We start from the raw sequence: 13,843 nt of genomic DNA on the forward strand, positions 1-13,843 counted from the left end.
AACAAAGAGGTAGAAAAGGGTGAGAGGGATAAATCCTGCATGTGGTGGAGAAGAGGGAGAGCAAAATGTTGGACATAGGGTGGAGGGCAGGGAGAGAGAAAGAAATGTTGCACATGATAATAGAGGGGAGGAAGGGAGAGATGCTGCATGGCGGAGAATAGAGAGGTTTTACCCATGGTAGAAGGGAGAGAGAGATTGAGATGGAAGATAGTGGGAAAGAAATAGAAATGTTGAATATGGCAGTGGAAGGGAAGGTACAGAGATGGAAGAAGGATGATGAGCACAAAGAAAGAAGCAAATGTCAAAATGTGCAGGAGACCCTGGCGAACGAGTTAACAGAAGACAAACAGAAAACGAAGCCTGGGACCAACATGATCTGAATAATAAAATGACCAGACAACAAAAGGTAGCAAAAATAATTTTATTTTCCATCTTGTGATTATGATATGTCAGATTTGAAATGTATATCCTGCCAGAGCTGGTGTCAGACCTAACGTTTGAAAAAAAAAAAAAAATGCCCGATTGGGCAGGAAAAGCAAATTGAATAAAAAAATCGATTCAATAGGCCAAATCAAATCAAATTTTTTTTTTCTTGAATTGGGCAGCACGCACATGATAGATAACTGCTCTGGCCAAGGCATATTACACTCTTCCATTTGCTGCTAATTTTATGTTAGCAATTGCATTTATTCATTTAACTCAGTGTTTCTCAACCAGTGTATACCCAAGAGGTGTGTCACAAAAAAATTGGTGAAGATAGCAAGCCTGTATTTCCTTTACAAACATCACTCAACACCTGCAAGCTGGGAAGACCAGCAATCTTTAGAATCAGATTCTTGAAATCCCCATAACTACCGTATTTTCACGCAGATAACGCGCACCCGTGTAAAACGCGCACACGGGTATAGCGCGCAGAAACCACGATTTTATGTACAAAAACTTTTGTATACCGCGCTCACGGGTATACTGCGCATGCAGCCCGACTGTCCTTTCGCCCGCCCCGACTCTCCTCTGGCCACCCCGACTCTCCTTTCGCCCTCCCCGACTCTCCGTGCGCTGTCCCGACTATCCGTTCACCCTCCCTGACTTTCCGTGCACTGCCCCGCCTCTCCGTGCGCTGTCCCGACTCTCCGTTCACCCTCCCTGACTTTCCGTGCACTGCCCCGACTCTCCGTGCGCTGTCCCGACTCTCCGTTCACCCTCCCTGACTTTCCGTGCACTGCCACGCCTCTCCGTGCGCTGTCCCGATTCTCCGTTCACCCGCCCTGACTTTCCGTGCACTGCCCCGCCTCTCCGTGCGCTGTCCCGCCTCTCCGTTCACCCGCCCTGACTTTCCGTGCACTGCCCCGCCTCTCCGTGCGCTGTCCCGACTCTCCTTTCGCCCGCCCTGCCCTGCTCCCAGCGCGGCCTGAGGCACATGGTCGGGTTGGGCCCATGTGCCTCAGGCCGCGCCCCCAGGTGGGACCTAAGGCTCCAGGGCCTATTCTGATTGGCCCACGCGCCTTAGGCCCCACCAGTAGGCGGAGCTTTGGGATGGATGGGCCAATCCGGCCTCATTCCGTCGTTGGCTGCCTGCCGGACAGGCGGGTTTGGCTCCCGTCTGTCCGGCCAACTACCAAAGGTACGGGGAAGGGGGGTGGGGGTGTCGTGGGGGTCGGCCAGGGGGGTCGCGGGTCGGCTGGGGGGGCGATCGGAGGTTCTTGGGGGGGGCGGTCGTTGGAGGGAGGGGGGTTTGCGTCGAGGGCAGGAGGGCCTGGGATCCCTCCTGCCCGTAATGTAGTGCGGGGTGGGGGTAGGGGGTCGCCGTGGCCAGGAGGGTTTGGGCTCCCTCCTGGCCCGATATTGTCGGGGAGTTGGCCGGGCAAGAGGGCTTGGGCTCCCTCTTGCTCCGATCGTGGATGCGGGTGCGGGTGGGAGCGCGTGCGAGCAGTCGTTCGGGGTGGGGGTGCGAGCGGTCCTGCTGGGGGGGGTGAATCGGGCGTCGGGCGGGGTGGGAACTATGTTCAAAAAATTTTGTATACCGCGCTCACGCGTATAACACGCGAGGGGTATGCGCGGTAGGTAAAAACGCGTATAACGCGCACGTTATATGCGTGAAAATACGGTAGTCCCTTTTTCTGATTCTCCACTACCCCCAATATTAACTGCTACCTCCAATTTCAACTGAACATGTTGCAGGTCTGCTCTTTGCTATACAGTTTCTGAGTAACATATTTGTAGGGTTTTTTTTGTTGCCTCGCAGTATCTGGCAGCGGAGGGATTTTGTATTGCTGTTACTAAAGGGACACCAGAATTTGAATATATTTGTTTTGCTATAGGGCATACAGCTTTTTGATTTAGGACAGCAAATTCATTCTAAACTTATAATTAAAAAATGAAATATTTAGGCATACTTTGTTCAGCTGTGAATTTTAGTGTTTGTTGTGTCACATATATGAATATTGTCTGGCAGGTGTATCACAACGGAAGAAAGGTTGAAAACCACTCATTTAACTGAATGAAGTGTTTTTCCCAGGACTATGCTTAAAACTGTACTTCCATGATTGCTTATCTCTAAAACAGAAGATTATCAGAAGAGCAATGGTACGTGTGCAAATATCTCATGAAGACAATAAAGTTTGTTAGTGTTATGTAAAACATTAAATTTAAAGATTTTAAAGGTAGTCTTGGTATTACCTGTTCCAGACCATGCTGACTTTCCATTACAAAGTGTTAGAGTGAAACCAGAGCCCAAGTCTGTGGTCCATGCCACTTGCAGAAAATATGTAGTCTTTGGATCCGAAAGAGGACAAATTCTACTTATCTTTTTCTCCATACTTCTGTTATCTGTTTTACCAACACATAAAAGTCTTTGTAAATGATTCTGTTGAAATGTTTAGTGCTAGAAATTAGAATTCTCTATGTACAATATACATGTTGCATCAAATGAAATAGACTACTTAAGCCTTTAAAGGGCTATTGCCTTGTACTTTCTAGAAAAAAAAATTATCTTCAGATATCAATTGACAAATCACATGTTGCCTAAAATACAACCAGCTGGAATCTCAGTACCCAAAGGAGGCTAAGGTATCAGCTGATTATTCAATAGTTCCTTCACAATCATATAAATAATACAGTGAACATTTTAACAACTGAATATATAATGCTGCATATTGATATAATTTAACAAAAACTGTAATAACGAGACAGTAATGTTCCTTACATGTAACAAGTGCTTTCTACAGACTATAGGATATCAAGAACACAAGTGAGTAACATCATTGCATAATGTCAGAATGAAGTAGCTATCTCAGATCATGTTTGCCAAGCGGCCCCAACACTGTTACCTTTTCCACCACATCCTGTGTTTCACTAAGGATCAAATCTAAAATTGCACCACTTTTGTTGGTTCCTGAATGAGCTGCCTCCATGAAGTAGTCATTTATTTCATCTAGGAGCTTAACCTTCTTAGCAGGCTCCAGTGGTACATTTATTCAGTAAATATGGGGGCAACTGAAAACAAACTAGCTATCATGACCTTACTGAACAAATTATCAGAAAATCAAAACAGAGTTCAGTTTAACAGGCATGCACCATGGCTATCTACAATATTGAAGCATCTCATTGTTCAATTAAAAATAAAGTGAATAAAACGACCTCAGAAACCCATACTCTAACATACTAACTGTACACATAGTACTAGGAGCTGTACAGCCATAGGTCAAAAAAATTCCACAAAATCTTGAAAAATCAACAAAGTATAAACAAAAAATTTGTGTAACAATCCCAAACTGCAAGATATAAGCCATAAACAGGATCCCAAATAGTGTTGTAATTTCAAGTAGGTAAAATATTCTTATCCAGACACGTAGTTAAATTATCTCTTTGCAGACTACAGTGTGAATCTTCCAGTTCTTCAAATTGTGTCGCATATCTCATCCAATGTAGACTGATAGTGGTCCTGTTTGACTATGTTGCTGCTTCAGGGGAAAGTGACTTTAGAACTCCACAGCAATCTTCACACATTCTGTAAAAAAATGCAACACCCTCTGACAGTTTCAAGATGGCAGTGGTTCCAATTAGAGATGCCAAAACTTCAATAAGCTCAGTTTATGTACAGATGTAAACAAACCTAGCTGTCCAACCATAAAGAGGCATTCAAGCCTACGGGGGCAACAGTATTGAGTTTAAATATCTATTATTGTTCATGTTGCCACAATTTACATTAGATATTTCCCCAATGGTTTTGAAGCACTAATTGCTCTAACACAGTGTAGCACAGTATATTGCATTCATGCTGGGCAACAATAGAATGAGCCATCAAAGGTTCTGACAGTTTCTGACAGGAGATATGCAATGTGTGTTCAGTGAGCTGGGTTTTTAAAGCTCTTGATGTTTGGCCTATATACATCAACTTACAAGGAATTGAATTAAATCACATGTGTTGACAGGTCATAGGGGTTGCTAACTCAAAACACTGCTGAGTATTTGGGTGAATAAACACTATTTATTCAATCATACTTCCACACAGAGAACAGTGAGTACATTTATAATATCCTTGGGTTTTTATCTTCCAACTGATTTTTGGCGGTCCAGAAATCAGCTCCAAATAATATGTACTTAAGATTGTAATGCCTAGGACAAAAATAATCCAGTCTATTTTCCTGAAACAGGGATGAACTTGCATCACTTTCAAATGTGTCTTCCCATGTTTCACCAACAACCAACATAACGTATATTTCATTCCAAAAGTAAAAGTCAATATCCACTGTTATATGGATTGTGAGTAAGCAAAGTTTTTTCATGCCTGGTGTAGTTTTGTTAAGGTAGTCTCTGACTATAAATTTTTCATACTCTTGCTGAAGCTTGAACATGGCCTTGATCAGAATCACAATTCCTGCACTATTGCAAGAACTGAGAAAATTGTGCAAGGTTTTTCTATTGCTGGGATGAAAGGATAAGCACTGAGGATCAAAAATCAATTTAATGCTAGTGTATCCTTCACTATGTGATCTGAAAATAGATGCACAGAACAATAGAGGGGCAGTATTGTGATTTTTTTTTTTCTGCTGGCAATTAAGTCAGTTTAAGGAATGCCCCAATTTGAAAAATTTCATATATTGTAGTTTGTTTGCCATGTAGCTGCAGTTGCTCAATATGCATGTAGCTTGAGCTTGTATGCAATTGGAAATCACAGTCCAAAATCTATGCTGTTTCCCACACTGCTTGCTGATATAAAAAAAAAAAAAACCAAAAAACATTGCCACCTGATTGCTTGTCTAGATCAATACTGATTGGTTCTGGAGAAGATGGTCACATACTCAAAAGAAGTAAAAGGTTGTTTTCACCTCCACATGCTTGAAGCTGAGCATTTCTTGGACCTTAGTCAGACTTCCTAAATGACACGAAGGCCAAGGAGGGCTCAAATTTTGAAGGAGATGCTCTTGAGGAAGCTGGCAGCAGCTAATCATCATCAAGATATTGAAAAACCAAATATCCTTGTTTGAATGCCTATGATGACCAACCATGTGGTTAAAGCACTGGGGGGAGGGGGGGAAGGGCAAAGGGAAGAACCTTGCACTGGTAATTATTGTTTCAGAGAATCAAACATTATACCTCCTGCATTGGGATTAATTGGAACAGGTATGTAGGGATATTTGAAGTCCAGTAAACACATTAGGCTACCCCCCAAGAAAAAAATAACAGAAGATAGAGAGGGAGTAGTTTATTTTGAAATTTTATTTGTAAAGGAACCATGAGTTCTCCGAGATCCAAGATAGGGCATAGTCCTACCATGGCAATAGACTGTAATAGATTATATGGCACTGGCCTAAAAAAAAAACCCCAAAACAAAACAAAAACCCATGCAGCTCTTTTTTTTTTTTTTTTGTAAGTTTTTGAATAAATGTTGTTATGCCTATGACCAGGGGGTAATTGAAATTCAACATACTACGTAATATGTCTCCTCAAGTCTGCTTATATGACCTGAATGTTGTCCAAACAACATCAAAAGGATGGGAAGCTGATTTCTTCAACACCTCCCAGCTTAACTGACATCCTGACTTCCTTTACCTACGTGTCGCTCACATAACATCAAAAGGACAGTAAAGCAACACCTCCTTGATAACATCAAAAGGACAGATGGGAAACCGATCTCTGCAACACCTCCTTGACCTAGGTGTTGTCAAAACAAAGCACAAAAGAGCAGGACCAGTTGTTTTACTAATCGTAATAGCAGGACCAGCTGTCATCCTATATAAGACCGGAATTCTGACCCTAACATTAGAATCCAAGACATCTCCAGGGACAGAATCCAAGATGTCTAAAGGGACAGTCTCCCGTGTCTACTCGCCTATCAATTGCAAGGATTCCCAATTGTGAAGAAAGAGTGTTTGCCTGAGATTACGGTGATATTATTTTTTTATATTCATTTATATATATAAGTATAATAAAGTGTTATTGTTTATGCTTTATATTGTCTGTGTGCTTTTCTGAGTGTCGCTGATCATCCCATTTGACAGAAATAAGTGGCGGAACATATTGGTACCAGAAGTGAGGTGATCAATGTGGTCAGAAAAGCTACCCAGAAAACAAGGGGTTGAGGAGCAGGCTCCCAATCCCTCCATTCCGGATTGGAATGACAGTGTAGGTAAATTAATGGCCACTGAGTGGTCTGTAGAAGCAGGATTGTGTGAATCCTGTACTTTTGGAAGTGGGGATCCACATGAATTATGTGCCTCCTTACAAAAGGTGAAAATCTCAAAAGGAGAAGAGCAAGATGGAATTTCTAGACAAGGAAGGATGATTTTGTCAGACTGGAGGAATTTGCATGAAGCTAAACAGGAATTACAATTGAAATTAGGAGAGCTGGAAAAGAAAAGGTGTAATCAACAGCATGCCATTAAAATGCTACAATGTCAGAATAAGTTGTTAATGGATAAGGTAGACACCAATCAAAATGTAACAGAAAAGGCAGCTGTGCGATGTGCACAATATAAATATAAGAAACGGAGGCGGAAAGTGAGTTACAGAAAAGTTAAAATCTTAATTTATCATCTGCCGGATGAGTGGAATCCAAACAAACGGGATGGGGATATTTGGGATTCAAATTCTAATAACAGTGAGGAGGATATATGTGTTGAAGAAGAACAGGCAGAAAGTTTAGAAGCAGAGCCTGTGAGGAGACAAAGATTACAGGGAAATCTGCAAACAGGAGAAAATCTAACTAGAAATAATGTTATGGAGGATGTTACTCCACATGAAATCATGGATACGATGGCACGCTTTACACAGCAGCCTGGGGAACCACTAATACAATGGGTAATTCGGGTGCAGGAGCTGTGCGCAGCAGGGATTATGTTGCATGCCACAGATGCCCCTAAATTTGTTCAAATTAGTCAAGAAGTAGCAGTGCAAAATGCGTTGCGGGAGGATCCTTATCCTGCAAAATATGCCCAATAGTCTTTATTAGAGATAATTAGTAGGGGTGTCACGAGGCGATATCCACTTGAATCTGATTGGCCCTCAAATGATAAAATTTGGCATACATTAAAAGATGCTCAAATGAGAATTAAGGAGGAGGCTATGAAGGCAGCCTTAGTAATAGGTCACGCTGACACATATATGTCATTACCTTTTACTGTGTCCATGAGAAATAAAATTATTAAGTATGCTGCACTGGCATACAAACAGGTAATGATAACTTTGTTGATCAATCAAATAGACAGGACTATTTTGGAAGCCTTAGAAGCGGTCCTACAGTTAGGAGATCGGGGGGACTGGGGACCTCAAAATACTTTTGATAAAAAGAGAAAAGGACAATCCAATTCAAACAGGGCTAATCGGGTGTCTCGGAGGAATATGTTTTTGAAATTAATAAAAGATGGTGTAAAAGGGGAAGAAATAGATGGGAAAAATACAAGGACATTATGGGAAATGTACAAAAGTAGAGGACTGGGAAAGAAATCTATGTCTCAAGCACAAATGAACAAAGGAGAGAGGGAGGATATTTTGGTGCCAACGGCTCCCCCTGAGGAAACTGCTTCCATTCTTTATCCTGATTTAAAAGGGTGGAAGTGTTGGGAGGATCAATAATGTGAATGCCGAGCCTCAGTGTTTGCCTGGACCAAATTAGAACAGTGTCTGCAGGTAGAGATAAATATTTAGTAGAAATCTGGGGAGCAAAAGGTACAAGCTGTAGTGGACACTGGGGTGGAGGAATATAAATATCAGGATTGGGGGGAAAATGATACAAACAGGAAGAAAAAAAATTAAATAAATAAATTTTTACAGATTTTAAAATTGAACAATTACCAATTTGGGAATATACTGTATTGATCAATGAGATTCCTTAAAATATAATAGGGCTAGATATCCTAAAAGGGTTAACATTACAGCTTTCCGATGGAATCTATAGTTTTGGTAAATTGCCAGACATTCCTATGAGATCAGTGGTGGTGGGGAAATTATCTAAACCAATAGTAGTACCGATCTCCACTAAAATTGTAAACATGAACCAATGCATTTTTTACTATTCCTATAGGGGAGCAATGTCCAGAACAACTTGCATTCACTTGGCAAGGGAGGCAATATACATCTACCAGACTACCACAAAAATACTTACATCGTCCCACTTTCTATCACAAGATTATAGCAGAAAGTGGGCAAAAGGATACCGAGAGGTGATAGAGAAAGTTAAACAGAAAATTGTAAACTTCCCTTCTCCCCAAAGTAAAAAACAGACTTGGGCCTTTTTGGATTCTGGAGGCAACATATTTCACATCTGGGGTAACATATGGGGTAGGTTGGACAATAAAAAAGTAGAAATATTGCTAAGTGACCTTTATAATGTATAAAGTTTTGTTAGATAGTATAAGGAAGTTGCACTCCAAGTGATTTTGCAAATGTGACTTTTACCTCAAACACTAACATTGTGAACCACTGTACCTGCACGTAAACCTCTCTTGTATGTTTTATAGATGAAAACGTCCCTGCTTGCATTCTCTTATGATTGTGTGACAGAGCTTTGAAATGGAAGAAGAAAGAAAGGAGACCAGCAAGAACTTAAGTTTCTATCTCTCTTTCTTTTAGAAGCTTAGTATCCAGACATGGTCAGGAGAACCAATTTCACTGTGCCATATTTAAAATACTTCCAGCACTGTGACCTGATAGTGGGAATCCAATGGATACCAAATTTGTTTATGACTCTTTTGATTAATAGTGTGCTTATTTACAGATTAAATTCAACCCTGAATCATTACCGATGGAAGAAAGCATGCCGGAGCTCTGTGTTTGTTTGTTTCTGTTATGTGTTGTCTGTTTTAGCTTATGGGGTACCCCAACATCGCACATTGGCCATTTCCAGAGTTTATTCCACCCCTTCTATTAGTCCAAATGGTACCATATCCCTTTCCAAAAAAGATTCCCCCACATAAAAGAAAGTATCTTATGAAAACCATGCTCACAATGATTTTATGCTATGGCTCATACAGCCCAATTATATTTTAGTTAGGGGTTATATTATAAGAGGATATCTGAAGAGAAAAAATTAGAAAGCTTTATACCTGGTAAAATGGTGCTCATTGGTATTTGATATTTGCTAAATAAAATAAAAAATGGTCTCTCTTTATTTAACTTACCAGGTATAAACAGTGCAATGCACATCTCTGACATAAGTTATTTTGGTATTACCATCAGTACGTGTTTATAGTCTCTTTTAAGTGACATAATAATTATGTCCAGAACATAAAAAGGTGTATTTTCTGAATGTCCTACAGAATACCTTTAAGTGCATTAGTGTTGTTTCTTTTATCTCAAACAAATACTACCTTACACACAAGAATTGTGTCACATCTTATCACATTCTGTACATAAAGTGGTTTTTCTTCTTTTTCTTATCTTCTCTTTTATCACTAGGGGTGTTTATTATAACTAAAGCATTGAAGCTAAACAGTCATGATGAAATATTTTCCTTGGAAAATCACGTACTGGGAAATGTTATTCCATATAGACTTTCATCCCTTTGTGATAGAATTGGTCAGCTCTGCTCTCTTATTCTTATGATTTGGCTAACATGCTGGGTTAAGATAAAATTTCACCAGATCGAGAAGATGATGACCCGAAACCAGACATTTAGTGCCGTGCCATGACGCTATTATGTGGCACCGACTTAGGAATAGAAGTGAGCCTATATCCTGCCACTTCACATTAGGGCTGGTCTCTGGGGGTGGTGCACTTGACTCTTATGTGAGTGAAGGCATGTGAGTGGCATAGCAAGCCTATTGAAACTGGAGCATAACCAGACCCTAACCAAAGCTGCTAAGAAAACGGGATACCAGATAACTGCAGTGAGCGATGGTGAATATGAAGCTACCCTAAAAGTATGTAAGCCATGAGTAAGAGCACAAATATAATATTAATAAGATTATTAATTTCCATGATTCCCTATACGTGATACTTTCAAGTAAAATGCCTAATTAGCAAGAAATATTAGGGAATGCAAGAATACCAGGTTTAGAACATAAGGAAATAATTTATGAAGGGAAAATTAATTTTCCCATTTTACCTTTACCTAAATGTAGAACCTGAGGTATAGTAAATACTATTGTTTCTGAAATACTGGCTGGCAAACAAGCATATTTTGGCTCCAGAGTAGCAGATGTATTTAGATGGGAAGGTGAATGGGTGCCAAATACTGTACATAATTATGAACTAACACTACGATATGATCAATTAATGTTACATGTCGTCAATGATATCACAAAGAATTAACTTTATCTCATTGATTTAAAACCACATCACATTCTGTACCCTTAGATAGAAAATGGTGTAATTTTGAAATGAAACAATGTGTCCTTTTACGGTGATGCCTTTGACATTGGGACCCCAATTAGGGTTTCCCACTTATCATGGGCAACAAATAGATGAACAAAATAAAACAAACGTGTCATTCTATGAACCATGTTCTTTACAATTTGTGCCAAAGGATCATTCCACCGCAAGGTTATACCTTTATACAAGAAATATCACATAAAAATGTTTTTGTTGCTAGAAGTACTGTTAAACTTGTGATTCATGCTATTCAAGCTCCCTTTTCAGTATGTGTATATCAAATGTAAATATTAATTTTTCTTTTGCCGATGTATTTTATTGCCATCTATAAAGAAAGCCATGCAAAATATAGCAATTCTAAATAAAGCAAATCAGCAATTTACTTGCATTCTGTGACAGATCACATTGAAGCTACCACTGCACACCCTTGGTGGGATGCTTTTACTAGAGGGAGGGCTACAGCACAAAAGGTGTTTCTTCATTCCTTACTCTATATTTTTGTTTAACTATCCTTATGTTAACATTTCTAAATTGTGGGTTTACCTATTGTGTATACAAACGGACACTCTCTCCCTTTATGCGGATGATTTCTTATTGGGAGGTGCAGACTTGAGGATCCAGGGGTGGACTGTTAAGCCTATGACCAGGGGGTAATTGAAATTCAACATACTACGTAATATGTCTCCTCAAGTCTGCTTATATGACCTGAATGTTGTCCAAACAACATCAAAAGGATGGGAAGCTGATTTCTTCAACACCTCCCAGCTTAACTGACATCCTGACTTCCTTTACCTACGTGTCGCTCACATAACATCAAAAGGACAGTAAAGCAACACCTCCTTGATAACATCAAAAGGACAGATGGGAAACCGATCTCTGCAACACCTTCTTGACCTAGGTGTTGTCAAAACAAAGCACAAAAGAGCAGGACCAGCTGTTTTACTAATCGTAATAGCAGGACCAGCTGTCATCCTATATAAGACCGGAATTCTGACCCTAACATTAGAATCCAAGACATCTCCAGGGACAGAATCCAAGATGTCTAAAGGGACAGTCTCCCGTGTCTACTCGCCTATCAATTGCAAGGATTCCCAATTGTGAAGGAAGAATGTTTGCCTGATATTACGGTGATGTTATTTTTTTATATTCATCTATATATATAAGTATAATAAAGTGTTATTGTTTATGCTTTATATTGTCTGTGTGCTTTTCTGAGTGTCACTGATCATCCCATTTGACAGAAATAAGTGGCGGAACAAATGTACAGGAAATACAAAAGAAGAAACAAACAAGAACAGGCACTGAGCGATCATAACGAACATGATAATACAACTTCAATCTATGAGCATAGGTATAATATACAGACTGTCATGACTAACTAGAAAGGAAGGAGATTTAGTGTATATCATGGCACTCTACAACATGAGCTGGAAGCTATAGAGAAGGAAAAACAGAAAGAATTACAGCAGGCAATATGAAAACATCAAATAATGGGAAGCAGGTAAATATAATCCTAGAACTTGCAAGAAATCAATGACTGGACACCTTTGAACAATATTCAGTAAAAGGAGACCATATCTTTTGATAACGAGCTACTCTAGTGGTACGTTCTGCATTATGATAGAAACATAGAAAAAGACGGCAGATAAGGGCCGCGGCCCATCTAGTCTGCCCACCCCAATGACCCTCCCCTATTTAACTCTGTGCAGAGATCCCACGTGACGATCCCATTTCTTCTTAAAATCAGGCACGCTGCTTGCCCTGATCACCTGAAGTGGAAGTCTATTCCAGCGATCAACCACTCTTTCGGTGAAAAAGTATTTCCTGGTGTCGCCGTGCAACTTCCCCCCCCCTGATTTTCCATGGATGTCCTCTTGTCGCCGTTGGACCTTTGAAAAAAATGAAATCCTCTTCTACCTCGATACGGCCCGTGAGGTATTTGAACGTCTCGATCATATCTCCCCTCTCTCTGCGTTCCTCGAGTGAGTATAGCCGCAATTTATCCAGCCGTACCAACGGCATAATGACTTCAGGCTTACGGCTGACGAAACTCCTACGTATACATCCTATAATCTGCCTGGCCTTAGATGAAGCCCGCTCCACTTGATTGGCAGTCTTCATGTCTTCACTGATGATCACCCCTAAGTCCCGTTCTGCAACAGTCCTTGCTAGGATCTCGCCATTTAGGGTGTAAGTCTCGCATGGATTTTGACTGCCGAGGTGCATGACTTTGCATTTCTTGGCATTGAAACTCAGTTGCCAGGTCCTTGACCATTTCTCCAATAGGAGTAGGTCGTGTTTCATATTGTTCGTTGTGCTCTTGCTTGTTATATTACATAGTTTGGCGTCATCGGCGAATAACGTTATTTTACCGCGAAGCCCCTCAGCCAAGTCCCTTATAAAGATTTGAAAAGGATCGGGCCTAAGACCGAGCCCTGTGGCACTCCGCTGATCACTGCCATCGTTACAGAGGGGGTACCGTTCACCACCACCCTCTGAAGCCTACCACTAAGCCTACCACTAAGATACTCAGAAACATGAATCTGTTTGATTGTATTCCACCACTGATTAACTGTAGCATGAGATGTTGACTTCCAATGGGAGAGTACTACTTGGATAGCTACTGCTACCATAATATTATACAAAGTAGAATCCCCCACTGCTGCGCAGGCAGAGCAAGAGCTCACATAATTATCTGATAATACGTTAGTGGACCAGCAATTCCCAACATATCAGAGATAATAGACCCTATCTCTTTCCAATAACTGTGGACATCGAGACAATCAAACAAAATATGTTGGAGAGTTCCAGTATGCATGTGACATCTCCAACAGGAAGCTGATTGGGTCTTGGTAATATGATTACCCTTTAGAGGAGTCCAAAAGGCTTTATGTGCCAAATAATACAAAGATTGTAAAAGAGTGGCAGACCCTAAGGGGCTCATAATCGAAAGAGAAAAACGTCCACAAACCAAACGAAAGATGTCTATGTGCCGATAATCGAAACGGGTTTTGGATGTGTGTACAAATGACCT

The 13,843-nt window shown here is 40.6% G+C and overlaps 1 protein-coding gene across 2 annotated transcripts in view; it reads right to left on the reverse strand.

Moving 5' to 3' along the window:
* The window catches only part of XRCC4 (X-ray repair cross complementing 4), a 232,703-nt gene that overhangs the window by 146,194 nt on the left and 72,666 nt on the right, over window positions 1–13,843 (reverse strand). For both annotated transcript variants that reach the window (XM_033923470.1, XM_033923561.1), the window contains exon 3: window positions 2,677–2,826. In XM_033923470.1, the coding sequence (XP_033779361.1) occupies window positions 2,677–2,826 (150 nt within the window). The remainder of the gene's footprint in view (window positions 1–2,676; window positions 2,827–13,843) is intronic.

This window comes from Geotrypetes seraphini, chromosome 1, assembly GCF_902459505.1.
Source record: "Geotrypetes seraphini chromosome 1, aGeoSer1.1, whole genome shotgun sequence".
Taxonomy (NCBI): domain Eukaryota; kingdom Metazoa; phylum Chordata; class Amphibia; order Gymnophiona; family Dermophiidae; genus Geotrypetes; species Geotrypetes seraphini.